Consider the following 27,011-nt stretch of genomic DNA (forward strand, 5'->3'; position numbering starts at 1 on the left):
TTTTTTTAAACCTCTTCTCAAGGTTAATTAAAGACATCATGGGTCACTAAAATGACTATTTGAAGAAGAATGTGACAGAATGAACACAAGGAAATAGTCTTGGACTTGGTTTATAAATAATCTGGGATTGACTTGTAATGTTAAGTCATTTCTGTTTTTTTTTTTTTTTTGCCCTTATCAGAATTCTTTTCCCTGTTGCCTTGGAAACAAGTCCAGGGAGAGGGATGTTGGGAGTTCTGTGCCTTGGGTTCAAGCCTCAGTAATTCCTTCGTTTCCCACGGTAGGCACGCTGAGTGCCTGCTGAAGACGCTAAGCAGCAAGGGTGAGCCGCCCATGGGCCTGGCGTCTGGCGGGGATGACAGATGGGGAAACTGAGTTACAGCCCAGTATGCTAAGTGATTTAGTGGGGGTAACATAGGCACGGTGGGAGCACAGAAGTGGACCCCCGTGGGCATAAGGAATCAAGGGAGGCTTCTGGGAGGAAGGAGCTGTGGAGGACCAGAGGCTGACCAGGTGAGGAAGGGGTGGAATGGTGTCTTAGCCAGAGGGAACAGCATGTGCAAAAGGCTGAACAAGAGACGGCAGGGCACAGCCCACGGTGACAGTTTGTCCCATTTTCCTGGGGTAGGGAGAAGCTGGAGGAACAGGTAAGACGAGAGGCCACAGACACTGTCAAAGTCCAGGTGATGCACAACTTCTGCGAGAAATCAGGCAGCTGCCGCAGTCGCCTGCGTGGCCTTGGGACGGCCTCCACCTGGGCCTTCCTCTTCGCTTAAATGAGAAGGTTGACCTGGGTCTATCCCTGCTGGCTGTCCTGGCTCTGACGGTCCAGGATCCTGTAAGTTGTTTGCACAATGAGATGATAGAAATTATAACAGAAAAATCACCATCCCTTGCGGCCACCATTTGTCGAGTGTTTACTCCGTGCTATGTGCCGAGAAGGAGTTATCTCAGTCATGTCTTTGTTTCGACCTTCTGAAGTGGGAGGGCTTTATACCGCCTATGTAGGATGAGACACCCATGACCCGTGGCGTGAAGGGTGCCGGCCTTGGAGGCAGACCCTGAACCATCGGCCGGCCCTCTGGCCACGTCGCTCCATCTAAAGGGGAGAAAAAATAGGTTCGAGCTGGGTGCACGAGTCGGCCCGTCGTCCCACACGTGGTCCCAGGAATTAATCTCCAGACAAGAGAGGAAACTGGTGGATTTACGGCCAGGCGAGTCCTTCTGAAGGGTTTTCTGACCCTCTCCACAGGCCTTGAGGGTGATCCAGAGAAGGGTACGCGATCGTCACCGCCCTCGTGCATGGGACTTGGGGGCAGAATTGGCCATTTTAAGGGGCCTTAGAGCTATGGGTAGAATCTAGCTTTTGCCAGTTGAAATCAGACAGGTGTGGGTTCAGGTCCCGGAGCCCCACTTGCCAGCTCAGTGACCTTGAGCAAGTCCCTTCGGCTCTTTAAACCTCACTGTCCTCTGCAAAATGGGGAGAGTTACTAACAGGACTCGCCCTATGGGGTTGTTTAGAGGGTTAGATGAGGTGACACGTGTGAGTAATCATTTCCTGGCACGTTAAATCCTCGATTACTGGTGTGGTTATTTCCACCGTGTCACCTTGTTTATCCACATAACATTAGCACACTTCTTAGCCTAGAATGCAGTCCTGGAATGTCCAGTCTTTTAGGAAACAGGATGTGAAGGTCAGATAAGTGAGACCTCCTGGGGCTGTAGGTTGTCTTGGGGTGGGGGAGGTCCGGCAGTGATGGGGGAGGAGGGGAAGGCAGCCCCAGGCAGGGATATAGCACGTGCAAAACCCCAGAGGCAAGACTGAATGTGGCCACACCTCCTGCCCTTTGCACATGCTGTTCTCTCTTTTAGGCCTCTCGGAGCACTCCTACTTATCCTTCAAAACCCAACTCAGATATCCCTCCCCTAATTGTAAGTCCTCAGCGAGGCGTCATCTTCCCTTCGGTCTTCTTTCCTCAACCTTTTACTTTCTTGGTTGGGCTTTGCCTCCTCTTATGTTCCCATAGCATGTTATCCACGTGTCCATCTTAGCCCTTGGCACTTGTATGGCAATTGTTCATTTTTTTTTTTTCTGGCTCTTTCTTCCACTAGACCAGAGATTCTTGAAGGTATACATGTCTGTATCAGATTTGGGGGAGAAAGTGGTATATGTAGCCCCAGGTTTGAGGTGCTGGGTTGGGACACCCTTCCCCCTTAATGTCTGAAAGTTACATAGATACCTGGAGGTCTTCAGGAGCTATAGTCTCCTTGGAGTCAGCATAGGGCTTGCAGAAAGTAACGCTCCAGGGAATGTTTGTTGAGTGAACGAATGACCGACATGTTCAGATTTCTGTTAACGGCACACACTTATGTGGAAATGGTGATCTCTGTGCCTGACCTCACATTGTGGGTGAAATTTGCATTTCTTTCCTGGATCCCAGCAGCTTCTTCAGCATTTTTTGGATGAATTACGTAAGAAATAGAGTTTTCTTTCTTTTTTAATGCCCAGCAACATCCCAAGAGTTTCCTGGAGAGAACAGAAGAGTTTGCAGAAAAAGTCCTCTGGGGGAAAAATGCTTGTGGCTGCCCCAGTTTTTAGGCAGCGACGCTTTTTATAGTCACACTTTCAGACCACACTGTACCTAAAGGAAGCCGGGGCAGAACAAGCAGGCATCTGGCTTTCCAGCTCACTTGTGCACCCTTTTCCGCCCTGTGGAAGGAGGCAGGACGGTGTGATCCTGTCTGCCATTTGGCCTCTGCTTTTCTGGGCACTTACCTGCCATCCAAACTGATCTGGCAAGGGCCAGCGCATCTTCTAGCTTGTCAAAGGTGTGAGGCTGAGGTCGCAAACTCCACCACTTAATTGTTGCATGACCTTGGGCTGGTCACTGAACTTCTCTCTGCCCCAGTTTTCCCATCTGTGAAATGAGAGCTGTGATCATAGCACTAACCTCCTTTCATCGTGGGGAGGAGCAGACGAAGAGATGCAATGATGTAATACAATGCCCGGCACACAGTAAGGGCACAGTAAATGGTGGCGATGGTGGCCTTAGGTCAGATGCCCTGGAAGCAGAGACTAAGGTGGGAATTCTTGTGCAGGGGTTGAGTGAGGGAAAGCTCTCAGGGGAAGCTTGTAAGGAAGGAAGCCAGGGCAGCAGGGCAGGACAGGGGAAAAAGCTAAGTACAGACATGGTTCCAGCTGAGGTCCGGCCTCAGCCTGATCCCATGGGGACCTCTAGAGTGTGGACTGCACCACTGAGTTGGTCCTGCCTTGAGGCAGGGGGACCTGGGGTTTGTGTTCTGTATTAGTCAGTCCGTGGCCTTGGCCATCTGAGCACAGCCTTGAGCAGGAGCAATTCTCTAGAGAAAGGTACAGCTCTGAGCTCTTCGCACCTAACACAGTAGCTAAATGATGGCTGCACCTTCTAGAAAAGGAGATCTTGGTCAGGGAGAGACACCAACTACATCAATGACAGTGCTGAGTTTGATAATTCATCTCTGAAAACCAGAGAGGTTAAGTAACTTGCTTAGGGTCCCACAGCTAATAAGAGCTAGAGGTGGGACTCCACATCCTTAATCATGATACTATGTTGATTTGGCAAGGCTGGGTAAGGAAATCAGGCACTCAGGTAGGGCGCAAAATTAGGAGGCATCAAAAAAGTCAGTAATCAAGATAAATAATATTTTAATTCAGTATTTTTTTATAAAATAAAATTAATGCAAAAATCCATGATGAACAAAGGATCAACACTATCAATAAAAACATGATCCGTATAACTGATTTTTTTTTTCCTTTTGTCTCTGGCTCTGGGGATGGCTTAGCACGGCACTGAGCAGGTCCCTTTTTGCACAATTAGGTTCTTACTAGTTTTTCACAATTATCCATGTGACTGTGATGTACATGCTTGTAGCTAAGTGTTTATATATGTTCATTCTTATTTCCTCTGTGTGGAATTGGATCGTTAATTGTAGGGTGGAGTCAGGCACGTCTCCCCCACTAACCTTTTATTATGAAAATGTTCAAACAGACAGAAAAGTTATACAGGGAAACACACATGCCCCTATCAGGTAGATTCTACAACTGCTAACATTTAGCTGTATTTGCTTTATAAAAATCTGGCCATCCATCCGTGGTACATTTTTTTTTATGCCTTTCAAAGTAAATTACAGATATCAATAGGCAGGCCATCCACTGGCAGGCCATTATTTTTTACGACGTTTGATCTAGGGTGTTAAAATTCCGCTAGGCATTATATACTAATTTTCACTTCCATCTGCTGTGGATATTTGTGTCTGTTTCACCACAGCTTTGCCAGCACTGGGTATGATCATTTTGAAGGCGTTTTACTTAGTGCTTTAACATTTTTCCTGCTGAGGCTTGGGGCTGTGTCCAGTAGATTGTCCACCTCTCTGTCCAGATGATCTGTTAAAAAGCTGCATCCCCTTCCGGCTCTCTAGGTATTGCTGGTGTGGCTTTCCTGGGGCAGGTGGGGAGACCTCAGCTCTTTCTCATGTCTGTTCCCCCTCCTACCCTGAAAGTCCCTGGCCTGCCTGGTGCAGGAGCTTACTGTGGATGCTCTGCGTGAGGAAAATGGGCAAACTTTGGGGCCAGAAGCCCTGGGACCTGGGAGGCTGCAGGTGGAGGAGGGTGGAGCCAGGTAGGTAAGGAGGTGGGATGTGGACCCGGCCATTTCCTCATCTGCATGAGGGGGCCATGCCTCCTAACACGCAGGGCATATAGGCTGCTGTGGGATCCCTGGCCTCCTCCTGTAAACTGCCCCCACCCCCTCTTCAACCTTCCGTTTTCTCATGAGCCGGTGCTATCTTGCCTCTGGGCGTTTGTATCTCTTGTGATTCCTGTGGATCAGGAATTTGGGAGCAGTTTGGTCTAGCAACTCTGGCTCAGGGTTTCTTATGACGTTCCAATCAACATGTTGGTCCTGGCTACAGTTCTCTAAGGGTTTGACTGGGCGTAGGGGATCTGCTTCCAGAGTTGCCCAGTCACACGGCTGGCAAGTGCTGCTGGCTCTTGGCTGGGGGCCTCAGATTCCCTCCACGTGGGCCTTCCACAGCGCTGCTTGGGCATCCTCACAATATGGCAGCCCAGCATGGCTTCTCTTAGCATGGTCTCAGAGAACAAGGTGGAAGCTGTGATACCTTTCATGACCAAGCTTTGGAAGTCACAAACCATCACTTCTGCCTTACTCTGCTGAGCACAGAGACCAAACCTAATTCATGGCGGGAGGGGACCACACCAGGGTATGGATAAAAGGGGACAAGGATCACTGGGGGCCATCTCGGAGGCTGCTTGTCAGGTTGGATTACGTTGGCGCATGATTTCTCCTCTCTGGGCCTCAGTCTTCTCCTCTGTCAATGGGTTCCTGTAAGAATTCATGAGTTGATTCTTGTGAATGCTTAGAATGGCACTGGGCACTTGGTACATTCTCAGTAAATATTAGCCACCATCACAGACCCTTGCTGTGCCGTGAGCCCTCCATTCTTTTTATTTATTTATTTTGGATTCTGTTTTACATATTTATTTACTTGTCCAAGTACTCTCTTTCCAGTGCCTGACCCAGCGTAGGCACTCTCTGAACGCTGGTTAAAGGAACAAGTGAAAGAAAGAATGAGTGAAAGAAAGAATGAGTGAAAGAAAGAATGAGTGAATGGACAGCCACAAGGACTAGGAGTCCGCAGAAGGAGATCTTGTTGGAGAGGCCTTTGTGACAAACTTTCCCAAGTGAGGCCCTTTGACCAGAGTCTAGAGAGCAAATATTTGTCCAAAACTCTGGGGAGGTGGTGGTGGAAAGAACACAGGATGCCGTTGGACTGACCTGGGTTTCGATCTTGGACTTGGTGTTCAAACAATAAATGTTTGCTGGGCCCCGACTCTGGGCCAGGTGCCCCGTCAGACCTGTGAAAACAGTGGGAGGGGGCAGCTCCCATACATGCCCTGTCGACGTCCTTGCTGTGTGACCTTGGGCGTGTGAATCTGCGTCTCTGAGTCTGCATTTCCTCATCTGTAGAAGGGGTGCGGGACACGGATCCCTGCCGGAAGGACAAAGCTCCTTCCACAGGCGTGCCTGACCTCCCGGGGCCAGCTGCCGTGGACCCCTTTCCAAGAATCCCTGCCATGCGCCCCCGCCCCCAGTCTTCAGGTGCTGCAGCCTTGTCCTCCCCCTCCCCCGCCCAGTACACTAGCTCCATAAGGGTTAAAACGCAGGGAGCTCTTGTGACCCAGTGTCAACCGTGAAGCATTCCCATCGGCTCCCCGTGTGAACTGCTGCCCAGGATGGGGCAGGCGCTGTGCCCCCAGGTTGCCATGGCAACCTTGCTGGTACTAAACTACCACCCGCCCCAGTCCTTCCTTGGAGGACCTGGGGGCTGTGTCACCTGTCCAGGTGTTGCTTTCCAGGGAGGGAAGGAGAGAAAGCTGGGAAGTCCAGAGAGAGGGAGGGAGGGGGAAGAAAGAGAGAGGAAGCAGTGGGCTAGAGAGAGACACAGGGAGAGGGAGGAGAGAGAGGCTGAGAAACAGAGAGACAGACCACCAGAGGGAGGCAGACTGACAGCCGGCCAGAGAGGTCCCAAGACGCCGCCTGGAACCCTAGAGGCAGAAGCAGTTTCCTAGCAGCGCTACCCTTCCCGGGGCTGCCGGATCTCCGACATACATGCACACACATGCACGCGCACACACGTGCACACACATGCACACACGTGCAGCTGCATTTCCTCTCGCGCCTGCGGTGAGGGCACAGGGGCCGGTAGGCTGTCAGGCACGTGAAGTTACCGTCAGCCCCGAGGGACAGTGAGCGAGTTGGGACTTGGAGGAAGAAAAAATGGGGGCGGACGTCAGCTCCCCCTGCGGCCGCCTCGGCCTCCCCGAGGCCCCTCCTGCATTCCTGGGCAGCAAAGCCCCTCGCTGAGACGGGGGCTGATGTCATCCCGGGCTGCTCAGCCAGGGGACCCAGGGGCCCTGGTGGCTGCCTCCGGAAATGAGCTAACTGCCTGCTGGCGACAGGTTTGGAATCTCCAGCCAGAGGACAGAAACCCTGCATGGGTCAGGTGAGCAGCTGGGCAGGGGGCAGCAGCGGGCGCAGCCTGTCTCCCGGGACCTTCCCGAGTGAGCTGCAGGGGGGCTACCTGCCTGAAGGGAAGTGAGAAGAGCGGGGCCCACGGCCAGCCCCTCCCCACCCCCACTGCTCGGGGACTGTCACGCCCTGGAGTGAGCGTAGCCGCCCTGTTCCCCAAAGCTCCTGTCTCCACCGATCCAGCCCGGTGAGCACTCGGGACGGAGAGTGGACCGCCCGGCGTGTGGACTCTACAACTCCAGGGGGTGGACTCCCAGGCTGGCACTTTGCTGCCTCTTAATCCTGAGCGACACCCGCAGATGCAGCCGGCTGCTGGCTCAGCGATGTTTACTTACCCTTGCTTTGGCTGAAGAAGAGGGCTGCCAGGTTTTTTTCCTCCAGGCAAGCCCAGAACTTCCATGAAGGGAGAGGACACTGGCTTTTTAACTGCCGTCTCCCACTCTCACCTCCACCTGCCCTCTCCTCCCGGCTGGCCCCATGGATTACCTGGGAGACAAACTCACCGTGGCCCAAAACCACATGACCCAGTGGGTGGGCAGCGTGAGGAGGTCCTTCCAGGAGGCCCTCAATTTGGTGACCACCACGGTGGGCCACGAGCGGACGAGCGGAGAGCCCGCCGGCCGGACCCCCTTCAAGCGCACCTCCTCCTTCCGGCACCTCGCTTCCCGGAGTCGGGAGTCTTTCCGCCGCTTCTCTGCTCGCAGCCAACAGAGATTTTCTTCCCTGAGGAAAAGGCAGACAGATTCGGAGCCGCCAGATATTGTAAGCTTATTATGTTTTTAAAAAAATACTAAAACAGCAGTAAAAACTCCTCCCCCCCACCCAGTACTCCCGGGGAGGGGACCCCCCTGTACATCACAGCGGGGAAGTTACTTCTTGCAGAGTAATTGTCAATCAAAGCCCAAGTGCTTCCCGCCCCGTGCCTGGGGAAGAGGCACGTAGTGGCATTTCCCCTGGTGGTGGGCTTGCTCTCCGTCCCCAAGTTGGCCAGGAAATTTGCACTGGATCCAACGTCGGTGTGGGCAGGGCCAGCGTGTGAGTGCAGCTTGCTTTGCCAGTTGATTTATCTTTGAGTGTGGACACCCCAGGCCCGGCCACAAATGTTCATCCTCCTCTATTTTTAGGGAGGATTAGTTGGCACCTGCTTCATCTCCTGTCACCCTCCCAGGACGACCAAGTGTCCGTGTCATATGCACATGGACTTGTGGCTTTTGTCATTCTGTTGTGGAGCAGAAGCGAGTTCTCATCTGATTACCAGGGGAAAGGGCCTCAGGGGGCCCGAGGTGGTGAGCGGGTTTGCCCGCTCACCTGTGAACCTGGGGCTTCCTGTGAGCGGGCCAGGGCGGGAGGCCTCGGGCCAGATCGTGGGCTTCCACGATTTCTCACTCAGGAAGGATGGATAGGGCTTGGGAGAGCAGGGCAGAGTGACAGCTAGTGATCGCAAACCTGACCTGCGTCCTGCCAGGGGACGGTGCAGAATCAATCTCAAGGGCGTTCGTGGTGATGTGGAGAAGTGGGATCAGGCCCAGAGAAGGAAAGACACCTGTCTGGGGAAGCACAGCAAGAGAGTGGCAGAGTCAGGGCCAGAAGCCCGGGTTGTGACCTCCTATCCAGGCCTCTTTCCAGCCCAGCTCTTGGCACGTGCTTTCTGCAGACATCCCCGCTAACTTCAGGGATGCCCGTGTCGCTGACCAGCATGAACCTAAAGGGAAGGCCTGGCGTTTCCACAGCAGGACAATTCTGCCCCCTGACTGTGTGGGCCCCGTGCGAGGGAGCATCTGAGGACGGGCAAAGGGCTAAGCCGGCTCCGTCTCGGAAGTCATGAAGGGACCCAGCATTGAGGGAAGGAGCCCCGAGCTAGCCCGTCCACTCGAGGTCCCCGAGAGCTCACCGCTGCCCTGCCCGGTGCAGGGACCCAGCATGGCCGCTGCTGGCCCAGAAAGGCGTGGGGACTCAGCCCAGGTGACACAGCAACCAGGCAGGCAGGTGCAAACCCAAGCCAGAAGCTGAGCACTCGAGCATGACATGTGTCTCGTTAATAGGACATCTCCTCTGTGGCCCTGGACAAATCAACGTAGCTTGAATTTATGAGCCAGGGCCCCCAACCCAAACTCTGGGTGGTCTGACTCGGCCCGGGAAGGAAATGCTCTCATTCGTTCTTGCTGTGTCTCTGTGTCCGTGTGCGTCTCTCTCTGCCTCTGGCTCTGAGTGTGTGTCTCTCCATCACTCTTGTTCTCTTCCAGGGTGTGGGGTTTGGTGACAGGTGGACTCTGTTCACAACCCCTGCCCTCCGCCCTCCGCAGCGTGCGACCCCAGCCACCGAATCCCCTGGGCCTCGCTGCCCTGTGTAACAGGTTGGTACCACCGACAGGCCCAGCCTCCCCAGCTGGTTGAATGAATGAAGTTGGGCAGAGCCTTGCAGCGCCTCCCACAGTGTCGATACATGCAGAATAAACGTGGGCTTCAGGCTCCTGCCCACTCAGCATTTGGCATCTACTAAGTGGTGGGTACCAGCTGGCATTGGCATAGACAGCTTGAATCAGACTCGCCGGATCCCAGCCGAGGGGCCTCGACTGGTTCTTAAGCCTCAGTTTCCTCTTCTGTCCAATGAGGAGGAGCACGGGCTTGCTATGAGATTGAAGTGCCACCCATCCCAGCACCGGGCACATAGTAGGTGCACGCTGATAAATGCCTTCCCTCCGCTGGGTGCTGAGACCCTCTGCTTTGCAGGAGGAGGGTGGAGTTGGGTGGGAACAGGTGCAATCTTGCAGACAAGTCAGCGCGGAGCTGGGGCCGCCTGCTGGGGTCCATTCCTGCCTCTGCCACTTCCCAGCTGTGTGGCCTTGGGTGGGCTCGTCCCTTCTCTGGTCTTCATTTTCCTCCTCTGTGAAATGGGGGTGAGGGCTCATTGCCGTGTTGGTAAACGCGTGGTGGGTGTGGCCGTGCTTGTGGTATATGCGCCTTAACCGTTCTGCGGCAACCGAACCTCTACTCTCAGACCATCCCTTCAAAGGTCTCCAATGAACTGGAAAATCCACACACTCCCCTTTTACTCAGGGACTTCACTTAAATATTTGGTTTATGGGAGGAAACTTTTTAAAGCCACAATTACTTAAGAGTTTGGGGCAATGGCAGTATCTGTGGCTGGGGCTGGCAGAGGGCAGGGTTTTAGTCTTGTGCTTGTAAGTGATTTATCTGAATAATCCATTTAGGTCATCCTGAATCCTGCCTTTGGCGTGTGTTTACTCAGAGCAGCCGACAAGAATCCATCACAGGCATACAATAACCCTCAAAGGCGTGCCCTGAAATGTTTTCTAAAGCCAGCCTTGGAGTAATTCGCTAATGGCCTGTCTCTGTGTGCGAGGAATAAAAGGGGGAAGGAGGAAAAACAAATGCTTTGTCTCTGAGCGACAAAGGCAGGAAGAGGCATGTCTGTGCTGCAGCCAGCGTGAGCCCAAGGCAGCAGCCTGCTATGTTGGGGTTAGCCCAGGAGACGCGTGGACTCCAGTTGGAGGCCGGATAGAACATTCCAGAACCCGAGAACAATGGCAATGCCACTGTGGCCAAGGTTGGAATAAAAGCAGGAAGTGGGGGTCTCTGGGGCCACGAGACTCTGTGCGAGGAGGGCTTTGGGGTCAGACAGGCTTGGGCCCAAGTCCCAGCTCCACATGTCCTGGCTCGGTGACCTTGGGCAAGTGGAATCACCTCTCTCAGCCTTGGTGTTCTCCTCTGTCAAATGGGATTTGGCTGGGACTGGCCTGGCAGGCGATTCAAAGGGACAGAACCAGCTAAGAACCAGCACAGCCCCGGTACTTAAAGAGTGTTCGCTGCACGCCACTTTTGGGGGGCTCAGATTCGGCGAGCATGAGTCCCGCCTTCCTAGAAGGCTAGACTGGTGCCTTAGGAAGACAGAGCAAGAACCTGGCTGACCTTTTGGGAGTGTTTTCTGTGTGCCCGGCCCCGTGCTAAGCATGAGCTGCATACAATTTGCGTGTCTTCATTCACTCACCTTTTCATTCAACATTTGTCGGGTCCCTACGGCGGCGCTGGCACGGGAGAAACGGCTCTGAATGAAACAGGCAAAACTCCTGTCTTCAGAGCTGCCTTCTCCTGGGGCAGATCATAAAACACGTGCAAATATGTCACATATGAACCGAAAATGAGAGAACTGTCTTAAGACATCAAGAGCCTGTGTGACCTCCAACTACTGCAGTTTCTCAGCCACAGCACTGTTGGTGTCTTGGGCTTGATAATTTTTTGTGGCAGTGGGGTTTGGGGGTGGGGGTCTGTGCATTGTAGGATCAATCCTGGTCTCTACCCACTAGATCTATCCCCTAGTTGTGACTATCAAAAATGTCTCCAGACATTACCAAGTGTCCCCTGGGGACAGAATCGCTCCCCACCACAAGCCGGGTTTGAGAACCACCGCTGTGTATAATTTGGTGTAGGGCACGATCCTTGCAGTGAGAGAGTTCTCCCAGTGACCTAAGTGTGGGAAGGGGGGCAGGGGTCCCACATACTTGGAGCCCTTCCTACTTTCCAGGGACTAGTCTCTTCAAATCCCTGGGGGAAAGGGGGTGCAGCCCCCTATTTCGTGGATGAGAAATCTGAAGCACAGAGAGGTGAAGTTACAGGTCTGAGAACACACAGCACAGCTGGGATCAGTGAAGCTGGGACCACGACCAGGTCCCGCCCGGGGGGATTCACTGTTTAAGTCTCGGCACCCGAGCTGAGCGTTCAGTCCCTCAGCCCAAGGCTGGGTGGGAGTATTTGGTTCTGCGTCAATCATAGATTGGAATGGGTGCTTGATATATTGAGCAGGACGCAGCGTCTCTCCCCACTGTACGTATGTGTACACACACACACACACACACACACACACTCGTGTAGCAAGTGGGAAAGGATTTGAAAGCACAGGGACGTTTATGGCTCTTGTCTTTGAAGGCCCCGTTTCAGCCTATCTCGGTCAAACCCCTCTGTACCAACATCCTGGGCTGCTGTAACATCATCACGAGCTCGGTGGCTTTACACAACAGAACTTTGTGTCTCACAGCTCTGGGGTCCAGAAGTCTGGGGTCAGCCGTCCACACCTCCCTCCGAAGGCCCCAGGGGAGGTTCCTTCCTTGGCTTTTGCAATTTCTGGTGGCCCCAGGTGTCCCTTGGCTTGTGGCAACATCACTCCAATCTCTGACTTAGTGGCCTTCTCTTCTCTGTCATTTCCTCTTCTGTCTCGAATAAGGCCACTTGTCACTGGATTTAGGGCCCACCTGGATAATCTAAATGATCTCACCTTGAGATCCTTACCTCAATTACACCTGCAAAGACCTTTTTTTTCCAAGTAAGGTCACATTTACAGGTTGTAGGGATTAGGATGTAGACATATATTTTTTGGGGGGGCGCTGTTTAACCCACTGTACCCCCCCATGGCTTGCACTCTGGCCCCTCCCATCCCATCAGGGACCTGGCCCTGCCTCCCTCCAGACTTTAGCTCCTACCCCTGTCCTCCATGCTCACTCCTCCCCTGCCACTCTGACCTCAGGGTCTTCATCAGTCACCCCATGCTCCTTCCAGACTCAGGGCATTTGCCTCACAGTTTCTGCCTGAAATGCCCTTGGCCCCTCTTCATCTCTGCAGAGAGGCTTCCTGTTAGCACAGGCCGAGGCAAATCCCCCACCTGCCCCTCCACCCCGTCCCTGTTCATTTCTTCCTGGCACTTACCCCAGTCTATACTTCATGTCACTTGTTTATTGGTTTATTATCTGACTCTTCCATGAGAATGGAAGGTCCATGAGGGCCAGAGTTTTGGTCGCCCTGGTTCAGCTTGGTACCGCCAGCGCCTGGAGCAGTGGCTAGGAGCTCACGGAGTGTCTGTCTTCCTGAAATCCACCCTCTCTTATTCTTGTGTCCACCCTGTGGTGCCACGTCCATATTATAGATGGGTAAACTGAAGTCCGGAGAGGATAAGTGACATGGCCCTGGTGTACACTTGCTAGGAGTCAACACCAGGTCTACAGCCGTCCCACCCTGAGCACACCTGCTCCCATCTGATCTCCGAGTGGACCAGGATTCCAGCCCTGGGAGTGGATGCAGGGGCAGGATGGAAAACCCACTATTCATTCATTAAGAATGTTCTGTGGAGGATCTCTTCTGTGCCAGGTACTGTGGTCAGGGGAGGGTGACACAGGGTCTGTGCCCTCACAGGGCTCACAGGAACAGGGGGACGTAGTAATATTAAACTAGCACGTAAACCAATGAATGAGGAACGGGGTCCACCTGCTGTGCCCCCTCCTCCATCTCCTGCCCTGCCAGGTGCCCTGGCCTCCGGCCACACCTTGGGGTGTGGAGCAGAGGTGTTGGACTGCAACCCAGCCCCAAAGGCCAGCATGGTGTCACTTTGTCCCCTGCTATGGTGTCCCTGGGCAGGCAGGCCCGGCTGCTTTCCTTTGGGCTGGCCTCACCCAATTTCAGGTCTGCTTTTCACCCTCCTGGCAGCAGAATGATGTCACCAGGAGAACAATGGTCCCTTTATGGCTCCCTCCAGGGCCAAGGCTGGGCCCCAGGGTCGGTGCCTCTGGAGTGAATGAAGGGACAGGACAGAGGGCTTGGCTGCTCCACAGGGGTCTGCTGTTGTTAAATAATGTCCATCTCCTTCTCCCTTCTCCCCAGCTAAGGCAGGAGGATGTGCTCATTTTATATTTGGCAAATGCACAAAAGCAGAAAGGAAACAAAACCCACCCGTTGTTCTTCTATCATTGATGAAACCACTCTTAGCATTCAAATGCATTTCCTTCCTGTCTTTTTTCCCTCCCCTTCCGCACCAGGATTGCTACCTTCTGTCTCTTGATATCCTTTCAAAAAGTGTGATAGTTCTATATCTCCTTGTTAAACACTCTTAATGTCCATGCAACGTGCCGCTCTTCACGTGCTCCGTAATTTATTAACCCATCTGGCTGGACATGTGGGTCACTTCCCGTTTTTGGCCACCAGGAATGCCCTGGCGTGGCGGGGTCTGTGTGTGCGCTTCTCTGTCCGGGTTTCTGGGAGTCGGTGAGGTTTAAATACTCTCATTTCCCTCTTCCTGATCCCACGGCCTTTGTCTCTCTCCCGTCCTCTCCCTCTCTCCCAGCGTTTCCAAGTCTCAGGTGTTTTGTTCGGAGACAAAAGCCTCTTGCTTTTCCTCATCAGGAAGTCAGAAATTCCAGGAAGGAAATCTGGGTTGATAGACGTCACGGGGGATGTTATGTTTTGAGGTTTGGTGAAGAATGGGGTCTTTAGCAAGGAGTAGTCATGAGAACTCTTTATAAGAGAAACAATCTGCTAGGTTAGGTACAGTGGTATGTTGGCCAATGTTTAACAGCCCTGTCTTTGCAGGGGGTGGGGAGCCCTGATTTGTAGCATTTGCCCATTTCAGTGGTATAAATTCTCCCACGGTGGCGAATCGCAAGCTACCAACTAGCTGTCACCAAACACAGAGCTGGGGAGAGACTGGCCGCAGACCACTGCTCTGTAGTATTTTCACCCCACACATACAATAGCCATAGTGACCCGAGGACCACAGATAATAGTGAAATGAAATAAAGTAATTAGGAAGTGATAAGGTGTGAATATTTGTTGTTAACTTTGCTTTCACTGTGATTTATTTAATTGCAAGTTTATGTAGTTTAATTTTTAGTAATGGCTGTGTTTAACAACATCTGGCTCCCGAAAATCTCAGGCAGGCCAGCTCCGTCTTACCACTGTCCTTTATAAGAATGAGCTGTGGCATCTGAGAGCTGTGAGTTCGAATTCTGGTTCTGCCTCTCACTGGCCACGTGACTGTGGGTGGGTTAGCTAGTTTCTGTATGCCTTGGTTTCTCCTCTCCTGTAAAACGGGGCCAAGAATATTACTTCCCTCCCCAGTTGTGGTGGAGATTATGTTGAGGCAGTGCAGGTGGAGCACGTAGCACAGTGCTTGGCACATAATAGAATCTCAGTAACAACCCACCGGCCATGGGAGTGAACTTGGAAGCAGATCTTGAACCTGCAGGTGAAACTGCACCTCTGGTCAACAGCTTGACTCCAAACTCACGAGAGACCCTGAGCCAGGATCATTCATGTAGTTCCCTTCTAGATCTCTGGCTTCCAGAAACTGTGTGAGCTAATAAATGTTTGTTGTTTCAGGTCACTAAGTTGTAGGGCTATTTGTTTTGCAGCAAGAGATGACGAATACAAGCTTCTTCTCATTAATACCTATAACAATAGTCTGAGGATGGCCTGGGAACATTTTTTAATCCCTCATCTCATACATGAGTAAACCGAGACAGGAAGAACTCAAGTGACGTGCCCAAGGTCTGTCACGTGGTAGATGTTGGCCTTCCCAGTGGATGCTTTTCTTGACTCGTGTGTTCTTGCTCATAAAGGAGGCTGTCGGGCCAGCCTGGGTGCAGGTTCCCAGGAGCTTTTCAGCAACTCACGCTTTTAGGAGTTGGCATGAACCTCCAGCATGGGATGGAATCTGTTTCTTGCATCTTGAGTGCTCATCACCCCATTTAACTCATCAAACATTCATTGCGAGGGCTGGGCTATAAACAGCAGTGAACTCCATGCAGGGATATGAGAGCAGGCTGTACGGGGGGGCTTTTCTCCCGCATCAAGTTTTAGGCCACAGGAGTCCTATCAGATTGCCCCCACTCCCTTGAAAGGAGGGTCCAGAAACGCACGTCATGACTAAGAATTAAAAATTGCAAAGTTTGTGAACCATTTTTACTTTTGTTTTTTTTAAATGCAGATTTGGTATCTTCTGCTGTCCTTTCTTGATTGAAAGAAAAAGTTGTGCAGGTAGAATTAGCTGAATACAGCTCAGAGCTTGGCCCTTCCTTCAGACAGTTCTCTGCTTAAATCCCAGCTTTGCTGCCAACTATCTGTGGGACTTTAGACAGGTGACTTTAATTCTATGAGCCTCATTTTCCTTGTGAAGTGTTAATACTTAGCACCTAGCCTAGAACCCAGGAAGTATATAAGAAATGTCAGCTGCTCTTGTTATCCTTATAACTTTGACACATCAGTCAGATTAGGGCATGTTATTCTGCAGAAACAAACTGCTGACTCTGAGTGGCTTAACACAAAATGTTTATTTCTTGTCCACGCAAAGTTTGCTGGTGGCCCAGTGGCTGTCTATGGCAGCCACCCCTGCAGGCTGTGTGCATCTGGTGGTTAGGCCATCTGGGAAAACATGACTTCTATGTAACAGTGTCAGAGGAAACATGCTGGAGGGTGACGCCCAGGAGAGGCTATTGTCCCATTTTACAGGTCGGGAAATCAAGGTTTAAGGAGTTAGCACGTTTGAGCATTGACCCATGTGCCAGCCACTGGGCTAAGCAGATCATCTTTATGCAACCGCTTAAGGTAGGTATTATTTTCGTCATCGCTATTTTACAAATGATAAAATCGAGACTCAAGGGCGTGAGGTGACTTGCCCAACGTCACTGAGTTCACAGTTGGCCAGGCACGGACTGCCCAGGTCTGTTGATTTCTCATTTCTTCCTCATCTCTCGGCCCTCCCAGCTGGGGAAGTGGATTGAGGAATCTGGCGTGTCTTTCCCGAGAGGCACCGCGACGCAGGCCCGAGTTTCACACCCTGCAACACTGCCATTGCGGGCTGGGTGACTCTCTGCTGCGGGGACTGTGGTGTGCACCGTAGGGTGCCGAGCAGCATCCCACGAGATGCCAGCAACGCCCCCTCCCCCCCCCCACCTATGACAACCGAAAATGTTTCCAGACATTGCAAAAGTTGGGAGGCAAAATTGAGAACCCCTGAAGTGGACCAACATGGGAGACCAACATGGGAGCCAAGAGATGTGAGTTCAAGTCCCCACCAGGCCCTGGGTAACCATGTGGCCTCAGCCAACAGACTCTGAGTGGAGCCACACCATTAGCAGTAGGGCTTTGGAATATCCCTACTTCTAGGTAAAATAACCTTTGGTTCCTGGCACAATTTTGGGCAAGTCTTTCTGCTCTGATAAAGCATTTTTCTTCGGGTACAGAATGGAGCAAATAATGTCAGGTCATAGAGTTGTTATGACAATGACACACGATACTTGTCGAGGGCTCCAGCCGGGCACTTGGCACATAGTCAGTGCTTTATAAATGGTGGCTGTTAACATCATTCTAGTTATCACCTGTCAGTCTGGAGGGTTGAAGGGGGGTGTATTTTCTGCATTTGAGATACTTTTCACAGTCGCGTGTCACCAGGCTCCACATCCAAATATCTGCTTCCTGCCAAAGCCGGAAGTTACCCAGCATCCCACGTTCCTGTCATTCACCACCTTGATTTCTAGAAACAGCTCTTCCAGGGCACACCTATAATTTAACACCTGTAATTCCTCAATTCATAGCTAGGAGCCTGTTCCTTTCTTCTTGGTAATTGCCTTCTGCTCAGGGCAGGGCGAGGGGTGAATGTGGGGGCCATGTTGAGGCAGCTGCCTCCTCCACCCTCTGCAGACATCTTGGCAGGAAGAGCCTGGAAGGTTCTGGAACCTCTGGTGCTGGTTTTGAAGAGCATACAAAGGTAGCCACCCTGGTGGGTGATGGGTAAACAGAGTTTAATTACCCATAGAAGTTTTTAAATGAGCCCTGGGAGTCGGTATAAACAAGTCACTGAGGGACAGGAGGAGTTCGTCTTCCTGGGGGAGCTCCAGAGCCTTGATTGTCAGAACATCTAGACCATTCCAGCCTACCCCTTTCTTGTTACAGCTGGGGAAATCAAGGCCCAGAGAGGGAAGGAGACCTACACAAAGTCACACTGCAGATTGGTGACATACCCAGGACCGGAGTTTGAGTTTCTAAATTCAAAGTTGGGGCATTCAGAGGCCAAGCATTTCTCAGCTTTGACATCCCTCAGAGTTGAGCCACAGATATTTATTGGGCTCCTACTGTTTGCAAAACCCTGCAGTCAGCTGTGTGAGGTGTTAAAGATAATGAGACTCAGTTCCTGCTTTTGAGACATTTTCAAAAAAGTGAATATATGAATATCCCAGCTGCGCAGCCTTGGACCAACCTCTTCTCCCTTGTGCTGGCTGTGGGCCTCAGTTTCCCATCTGTAGATGGAGGCTCTGGTGTGACCCATTGGGGCCTTCCCAGCGAAATCTGCTTGGCTTTAAATCCCCGCTCCCCTGTCTGCTAGCTGGGTGTCTTGGAGCAAGCCTCAGTTTCCCCATCTGTAAAAGGGGAAGCATAATACTGTCTCGTGGTGGCGACAATTCCCTGCAGTAACGAGTACGGATCACTCAGCACAGTGCCTAGCACGTGGTGAGCGCTCAGTAGCGAGGGCTTCGGCGGCTGCTCACAGCTCAGCCCTGACATCCCCTCCTCCCAGCCTGTGCACAAGCTGTCCCCTCAGCCTGGAATGAGGAACAGTGGCACAGGCTCTGCTGGCGTTTTTAAGAAGGTTAAGCCTCTTCTTAAAACAGTGCCATGTTGTTTCCAGAACGACCCTCACACTCATCATATTTCTCTCATGAGGAGAAGGGAGCGAGGCAGACGCATGGCCTGGCCACCAGGGACACGGGGCCAGCAGCCTCCCCTGCCCTCCTGGCCCCCTTTGCCTCCCCTTGGCTTCTTGCACCGGCAAGATGCAGCACCCTGAGCCCTCCCTCTTTCCCACCCCTCCCTGCCGCTAAACCGCTACTGGATGATCAAAGCATATTTAAGGGTCATTAACAAACAGCCGCAGGCTAATTAGGAAGGAAGGGACCATGCAGGCCTTCCCATATATGCCTGGGGGCACTGGGGATTGTTCATATCCTATGTTGGATATTTTTTTTCTCTTCTTACGTGTAAATACAAGTCCTTCTGCGGGGGCGAGGGGGGGTGAGAGAAGAGTGGGGGTCGCTGGAGTCTGCTTGGTGAGTTTCCTAATCCCTTCACGGAACACGGAGCTCTGTGGCTTTCAACAGCTCAGTGCCCTCGGCTGAAAGATGTGATCCTTCCAGATTTCTGGGCTGAGTTACGAAGAGGCTGTGCCGGTTCAGGGGTGTCTGAACGCGGAGGTTGGGGTGGGAGAGGAGAGGAAGGGGTGGTACCGATGGGCCTGGCGCTGCCCCTTCCTGTATCTGGGACCGTGGCCGAGGGCCTTGGCCCCTTTGAGCGGTCGTGTCCTTGCGTGCACACAGGGGCTGACACTGTGAGGATTGAACTAGAACTTGGGTGGGTCTCAGGTGTGCCTGGGGTCCTGGTACCGTGGGAGGAGTCCCGGGCGGATGCCTTAGGGGTCTGAGGTGGGTCCCAGACTCCACCTGTGTAGCGTGAGCCCCCGGTGAGCCCCAGGGGGAGACAGTCCCTCTAAGGCACAATTCCTGAATGTTCCTTACTGTTCATTCTGTCGGCAAATATTTATTGAGCACTTTTACTCTGTGCCAGGCACAGATGGGGGCCCCGGGGAAGCCATCAGGGAGCAAGACAGAGATGGTCCCAGCCCTGGCGGACGCCGCGTCGTCACGGAAGCACACGCTGTGCATGTGCCGCGACGAACATGTCGTGGTTGAGTGAGAAGAACGTATCTGTTGAACTGCACAAATTGTCAGTTCTCTCGTGGGGCTGTGATGGCCACACTCCTGTTCTGATCACAGAAGTGTCTCTGTCTCTGCTTCCAAATTCTTCTGAGCAATTCTGGCTACACCGCAAAGCAATACTGAGAAGTGTTTGCTGTTTTACATCCTCCAAGCCCAGCACTGCGCCTGGCAGGCCCGTGACGCTCAGCAAATCCCCGATGGATGAATGAACGCACGGACCGATGCATGAATGGCTCTGAGCTCCCGCGTGGCCACAGGCCAGGCTTGTTGGGTGGATGACGAGGGCCCAGCAGAGCTGTGCCACCTTCAAGCTTACAAACCTGAGCTCCCTGTTCAGCAGCAAACTGTCCCCTCGGGGGCAAGGCGGTCCTCTCTGAGGACCTCAGAAGACTCAGGGTCTACTGTGGTCAAGTGTCAGGAACTCAATGTTCAGTCCTTGTCATGACCAACGAGAGAAAGTCCAGTTTTGTTCTCACTCCCCTGATTGATACGCTCCAGGCCACTTGGGTCGTTTGTGGACGCCCTTGCCCCATTTCTGTGCCCCCATAAGCCATCGCTCTGGACCCCAAGATTCTCACAGCTCTGCTGGGCTCACGGATCTTTGTTTACATGGCTGTGCGGGGTTGCGGCCAGGCGCCCTTCCCCAGCGCTCATCTGGAATCCTTTCTGAACTAACACGGAGGTGTTGCCAAAGGAAGGTTCCCGAAGGCTCTTGTTGGCTGGTTTGGACTCTGTCCTCTGCTCATCGGTGCAGCTAACCTGCCCCTGTTACGGACCTGCTGCCTGCCGGCCATAGCACGGGGAGCATCATGTCCCTGTGCTGGACGCCGCCCTGGAATCGCCCCGAGGCCCGGGAAGAAGGGAGGCAGGCACACTTAGCGCCAGCGACCTTGGGTGCCAAGGCTGGGGTTTCTCCCTGCTAGGTCTGTGTCCTGCTGCTCCTTCGAGCCGAGGTGCCGAGGTGCTTTGCTAGTTTCTGCCCACCAAGCATGTAGAGCCACGAGGACAGGGGGACCTCTCTCTGTTTCACGGAAAGTCAGAACAAGATAATGCAAAAAGCACACACCCTGGAGCCAGGCGGCCCCTCTGTTCCAACCCCAGCTTCGCAACCTACCAGCGCTGTGACTTAGGCAAGTCACTTCACGACAGCTTTGTGCTTCAGTGTCCTTATTTCTAAAATGGAGACACTAATAAGACTTCGTAGGGGTTGTTGCAAAGAATGTATCTGTTGACAAATTAAAGTCCCTAGAACATAGTAGACTCTAAAAGTGCTTATTATCAGAATGAATATGATTATAGTCACTGCTATTTTATACGAATATTATAAATACATAAAATGTTATCTATAAGTATTTTGGAGGTATGATTTACATACAGCAAAATGCATATATCTTAAAGGTGCAGCTTGGGTTTTGACAAGTGCACACACCTGCTAGGATCTAGGACATTCTCTTCACCCCAGAAAGTTCCCTTAGCCCCTTTCTAGTTAATCCCCCCTACCTGGCACTGGCACTCAGTAAACATTTCTTGAATGAGTGAATGAATGAATGAGTGAATGAATGAATGCATACTGAGAAGCCGTCGGTATTTGATCCCAAGCTTCTTTATGCCAATTACGCTACTTTTAATCGTCTTTGCATAACTCCATTAGCTGTTATATAAACGCATGAGATATGCACGCAAAGAGAAAGAGAGTTGTCATACTATGAAAACTTAATTAAACACTCTGAAAAGATTCCATACAGGCAAATTGCTAAAAAAAGAACTATTGTCCTATGCAGGGCGGAGGGCACCGTCAAAGACTGGGGTGAGACATCGTAAACACTGGGATGGGTTCTACACTCCCGGACTCCCAGGCGTGCCCTCCCTGCCACCTGCGGCACCGGAGACCCAGCCTCTGGGCAGAGAGTCCCTCTCCCTGCTGCCCTCCAAACCTGCCCCTCCTGGGGAAGCAAAGAAGCTTAGAGGCTTAGAGTCCTAGACCTGCCGAATGTGGGGGAAAGGGGGCTGGGGACCAAGGGGACAGAGGTGTGATTCCAAGGCCCCAGCCCCCACACTTTACCCACCACACCTCAAACCAGGGTTGCTCCTCAATCTTTTTAATATATTGGGCTTCTGTGATTTTGCTCAGAGATTTGCCTAAAGCTCAAAATGGAAAAGGAAAGTGGAAAACTGGTGATGTGGTGCCAGCCACCACCCCCAGCCAGAGACGAGGAGACTTTCAAACAGAGCGGTGCGGTGACACAGCGACAGGGGCTGTTCTGGAAGAGTCTGGGCTTCCAACTCAGAGTTCTGAATCTCTCCCATGGGACTTTCTGCCCAGCGGGGAAGATGGTCCCCTTTGGGTGTCTCCCAGCCCCGGAGAGCTGAGTCCGTGCTCAGGGGTGATGCACCCATGGCCGGGGCAGATCCCTTTTCCCTCCCTGCCCACGTGACATCCTCTGGGTTTGGGATTTTGAACGCACAAGGTGCCTGGCCTGGGCCTCTTCAGCCCACAGGCAGTGCCCTTTGCCCCGGTGTAGCAGGTCCCTGCTGCTTCTAAAGGGACCAGGGTCTTTGGTTCGGGTTTTCTCCCTCTGGGGCCTGGAAGGTAGCACAGGGCTGCTCATTGCCCAGGAGAGGTACGGATGAGATCACCCTCCAGGCCCTGGCCAGCCCTGTGGCAGGTCAGGTGAAGGGGCCACCTGTGTCAGGCTGATGTCACCCAGGAAACCATTCATCCCTGAGGGCCGCCTTCAGCCCTGGCCTCCTGCCCACTTGTCGCCTGTGTCCTGTTTTGTCTGTCATGTAGGACAGGCTCGGGGAGGAGCCCTGTGCTGCAGACACAGTCTTCTCTCTGAGAACAGGGTGACGCCATCCCTCTTCTCACCGAGCATCTCGGGCCGGGGAGCCGACGGGTTCCCGGTTCAAATCCCAACTCTGCCACCTCCCAGCCAGGTGGCTGTGGGCAAGTTCCTTCGCCCTCTGTGCCTCAGTTTCTTCCTCTCTGAAGGGGCGGTGGTGATGGCTGTTATTATTAGCATATGGGAAAGAGTAATAACTGCTGTTTTTATTACTCTCAGGCGGGATTGAAGTGAAGCCTTCCGGAGAAAACAGACAGACCTGGCCTTCTTGAATCCCCACTTGTTTTAAATCAATGCAACTCAACAAGACACGTAGGATCTGTACGCAGGGGCTTGGGTAGTTTCCAAAACCTTCACTCTGGTAAAGCTCTCACCCTTCCAGTTTGCAAACCATTGTTAGAGAACCGAGGTTCTCAAACAATGCAGGTGCCTGGGCCCCACCTCTCAAGCATCTGACATAATTGGTCTGGGATCCAATCCAGGCAGCTGGAGTTTTAAAAGCACCCAGGTGATTCTAAGATGCAGCTGAGACCCATGGGGTCAGGCGGCGAAACAGAAAGAACAGGCTTCGGAGCAAGAGAGACCTGGGATCGCATCCTGGATCTGCCGCTAACCTCCTTGGGTGACCGGGGACAAGTCCCTGCGCCTCTCGGAGCCTCAATGCCCTTATCTGTTGGGATGTTTCAGGAATCTGGTGGGACACACCTGAGATGGACGGGAATGGTAGTTCTTATGGGGTCCATGCGTCGAAAGGCGGACATGTCATAGATTTGTTCCCTGGATATCAAGGCTGGGAGGTGACCTTAGACACCCTTCTAGCCAGCTGCCCCATCTCGTCTCTACCAAACATCTTTATGACAGGTTTTCCCCTCTGTTTCGCAGTCTTGACATTGGAATTCATTGTTGGAACACTTGGCATGTTGATGAGTTTATCCATGAATAAAACATACCAGAGACAATACATTTAAGAATCACTTGGTTAAACAATGTTTTTAATGCAAGGCTTTTCAGGAGCCTTCATTATGCAAATATATACCTTAGAGGCCTCCAGAGATGGTCCCTGGCATCCCCTTAGGTTTCTGAGCTCTTCGTTGGGAGAAGTGCTGTAGATGTGCTCACCAACTCCAGTGGGAAAGTCTCACGACAGTGAATGTACACGCCGATTGTGAAACGTCCGCTTTCAGAAATGGGTCGGGGGCGTGGGGGGAATGTGCCTCCCAAGGGAAGGATTCAGTGGCATGCACGGACCACAGAAGTCACAGAGCATTTCCCTGGTTTGGTGTCTCCAGGAACATGCTTTAGGAAATGCACCTGGTCATTTTCTTTTCCCTTTAGAATTAGATAGACTGGCTTCCACCAAAAGACTGTTCTCCAGCCTGTCTTTATGCAATCAACAGTAGAGCACACTCTCCTCTGTTTTTACTGGGCAGAGACGAAGGCACGTGCATAGGTGTGTGCATCACTCTAGGCTGGCATCGTTGTCCCCTCCAGAGGGAAAGGGGCAGGCCTGAGATTCTAGAAGAGGAGCTCCTCTTCTGGTCCAGGGATGTTCAGAGAAGGGAGCTGAGGCCCAGAGAAAGAAATGAGCTGGCCCAGGTCACACAGCCCTTTAGGAACAGGCCTGGAATCCAAGCTTCGCTCCAGACCTGGCCTTCCCTTTGCCGCCTGCATCGTGGCTAAGTTCCTTGCGTGCTGTTTTTTCAGCCTGAGCCTGGTTGGCCTCCAGTTATTACTGAGATGAGTGGAGGTTTCCGGCAACAGAGCAAATCCATAGAGTTTAATTAATAAATGTGCCAGAGGGCTTGGCAGATGGATTCTTGTGTTTACCACGGACTTGGCTGGCAGGAGGTTCAGGAAGAACTTGGAGGGGGTGGGGCCCATCTCCCCAGCCCCGCCCTCCTGGTGTGTGTGTGTGTGTGTGTGTGTGTGTGTGTGTGTGTGAGAGAGAGAGAGAGAGAGAGAGAGAGAGAGAGAGACTACCTTAACTCTCATCCCCGTACCCCTTCTTTTACAGCCATCTGACTGCATAAGAATTTTTTCCTTATTGTTTTAAAGGTTCTGGCATTTTGTTTTTAGCATTCTTTACCAATTTTTTTTGTTTGTTTATTGGAAATAACATGTATTTCTTTTGAATGATGTTCAATACCTGGCTGACCATTTAAGCTGCTGTGTGATACTGGACTGGCGTCTTGGAGTGACTTCCAGTCCCACCTTTGGTCATCACCAATCAGAGAGAGCAATTCTTTTTGTACGTGTATTTTTGATTATTTCTTGATTACTTTTGATATTGTTTTTTAGTTTGTCGCTTAAACACTGTATCACTGACACAGTATAGTGATTCTAAGGTGTGGTCCAATTTGTTGAAACAAAACCGTTCCCTAGCAACCCTGGAAATGGCAGTTACATGTCTCTGCCATAGAAGTTGTGTTGTCTTGTTCTGTCACCGAGCACATAAAGCCAGCCGGGGGTCAAGTGATGGGCCAAGAAAGCTGAGATGACCCTGATGTCCTGCACTCGGAGAGGCGAGGCGGCTCAGGCTAGCCCTGCCGTGCCGTGTACCGTGAAGCTTTGCAAAGCAGGGCGGTATAGAGATGACAAGGGTTGGATTGGGACAGGCCTGCATTTAAGATCCCAGGTCCCTCACTTGCCAGCTCTGCAACCCCGGGCAAGCTCCTTAACGTCTCTGAATCTCAGTTTCTTCTTATGTGAGATGGGGATAGCACTGTATATACAGGCTGAACGCATGCAGGCGTGATGGGAAGATAAAACGAGATGTTGCAGGAAAAGCATTTGGCAGAGTGTCCCGTAGCAAACGCTCTGCATACACATGCCAGCAATTACCGCAACCGCCATTCTCCACATTCCATTTTCTAGGTGTGAGCGCTGAGTCCTGGGAGATTCATTGACTTGTCACGGGGTTGGCATGACATTATGCTTAGACACTTGTTTGTGATCAGCCCCACCCCCTCCCCCCATTTCCTTCATACTCACAAAGATTGGAGGGATAGTTGGCACTCTGTTAAGAATGGTTCCATTGCGTGGGTTTTTGTGTGCTGCTTCTCGAAAAGCCAGACGTGTGACTAATTAACACCTCTTAATTAGGGAAATATGACCTTTTAGATGTTATTAAAACGGCAGCCACAAAAAGAAGGTGATTCTGCCCCTCACGCGGCTGCCTGGTGGGTGTCAGCTGCAGAAAAGGACGAGGACAGCATCTCCTTCTGGGCCGTCCTCTTCGGTCTTGCATTTCCAGTTCGCTGGGTAGGGTCAGGCAACAGGCGTGCCTGAGTGCTTACCGTGTGCCTGGCGCGGTGCTAAAGTCCTCTGATGCTTTTAACCTCTGCAACCGTCCTGCAAGGTGGGTATGATCATCCCACTTTATGGTTGTGGGGACTGAGGCCCAGGGAGGTGAACTCACCTGTCCGAGGTCACACAGCTCAGAGGCTTCCTAATCAGCATTTGATGTGGGGCTTTTGGACTCGAGCCCACGAGCATAACCGCAAAGCCATCCCAGAGCCGTGCAGTCCGCAGCTAATGTCAGCGTTGAGTGAGAAGCTGCCCCGGCCCTGTTTAGAGGAGGAAGATAGGGAGGGAGCTCATATTCCTTGTGTATCTTGTCTACTCTGTGCTTACGCGCTGCACAGATGAGCCCTTTGCGTATCTTTCATTGTGTTCTTTTTGTATATACTCCCTCCTCTCTCCCTCTCTTTCACACACACACAGTCAGCATTATGATTCCCCCTTTTTAGATGAAGAAATCAAGGCTCAGAGACATCAAGAGGCTTATCCAGATTGCACAGCCAGTCAGCAGCAGAATTTGAACCCAGGTCTGACTGATTCCAAGCTCATGCTTGTTCCTACATAGATTCAGACTGTGGCATTTCTGATCATGTCTTCAAAGAAGAGAAGGGCTAATATGAATCCAGAGCTCAGCGTCATGGAAACAGCCCTAGACCAGGAGTCAGGAAGCCTGGGATTTCTGGGCAAGAACCCACTATAGGAATGGGAAATCCTGCCCCCTGTTTCTGCCCGCATCGTGCCATTTGTAGCCCAAGGGCTTGGTCACCCTGGTTTCCAAGCCTCATGTGCGTGCCTACATTTCTTGTCGATTCTGAGTAGAGCAAAAGATGCCTGTCAGTGTATCCTGAAGATGAGGCTCAGGGCAGACCTGTAGGCCTGCGAGAGGGTCCCTAGGGTGGGTGAGTGAGACGCATCTGTTCTGTGTGTCTCTCAAGACAGAACTTAGACCAGTAACAGTTTTTATTTAACAACCAAAGAGAGACTTTTTCCTAGTTAGAGAACAGACAGGTAGTGAGTGACCATCGGATCACTGGGATACATTTTTGAGGCCATCGACGTTCAGGGTTATACAGACACTGCAGATATTAGGGAATGTGAAATAGTGAGTCTCCTGTCTCTGGGGGTAAGCAAGCAGAGGCTAGGTGTCTAGATGCAAAGTCCTGTGGTTCTTATGGAAGGTAACCATCGGGTGAGCCTATAGCAGGGTTCCAAATGGGTTTCCACACACCTGC

The 27,011-nt window shown here is 52.0% G+C and overlaps 1 protein-coding gene across 5 annotated transcripts in view; it reads left to right on the plus strand.

Moving 5' to 3' along the window:
• KIAA1671 (KIAA1671 ortholog) overlaps positions 1-27,011 on the plus strand; it is a 168,891-nt gene that overhangs the window by 99,994 nt on the left and 41,886 nt on the right. Inside the window, exon 1 of one of the 5 annotated variants that reach the window (XM_045534344.1) lies at positions 6,996-7,850. The exons of the other annotated variants lie outside the window; for them this stretch is intronic. Within the exon in view, the coding sequence (XP_045390300.1) occupies positions 7,566-7,850 (285 nt within the window). The 5' untranslated portion in view covers positions 6,996-7,565. Of the gene's footprint in view, positions 1-6,995; positions 7,851-27,011 lie in introns of those variants that run through there. 5 annotated transcript variants of the gene reach the window in all.

The sequence above is a fragment of the Lemur catta genome, chromosome 21 (genome assembly GCF_020740605.2).
Source record: "Lemur catta isolate mLemCat1 chromosome 21, mLemCat1.pri, whole genome shotgun sequence".
Classification (NCBI taxonomy): domain Eukaryota; kingdom Metazoa; phylum Chordata; class Mammalia; order Primates; family Lemuridae; genus Lemur; species Lemur catta.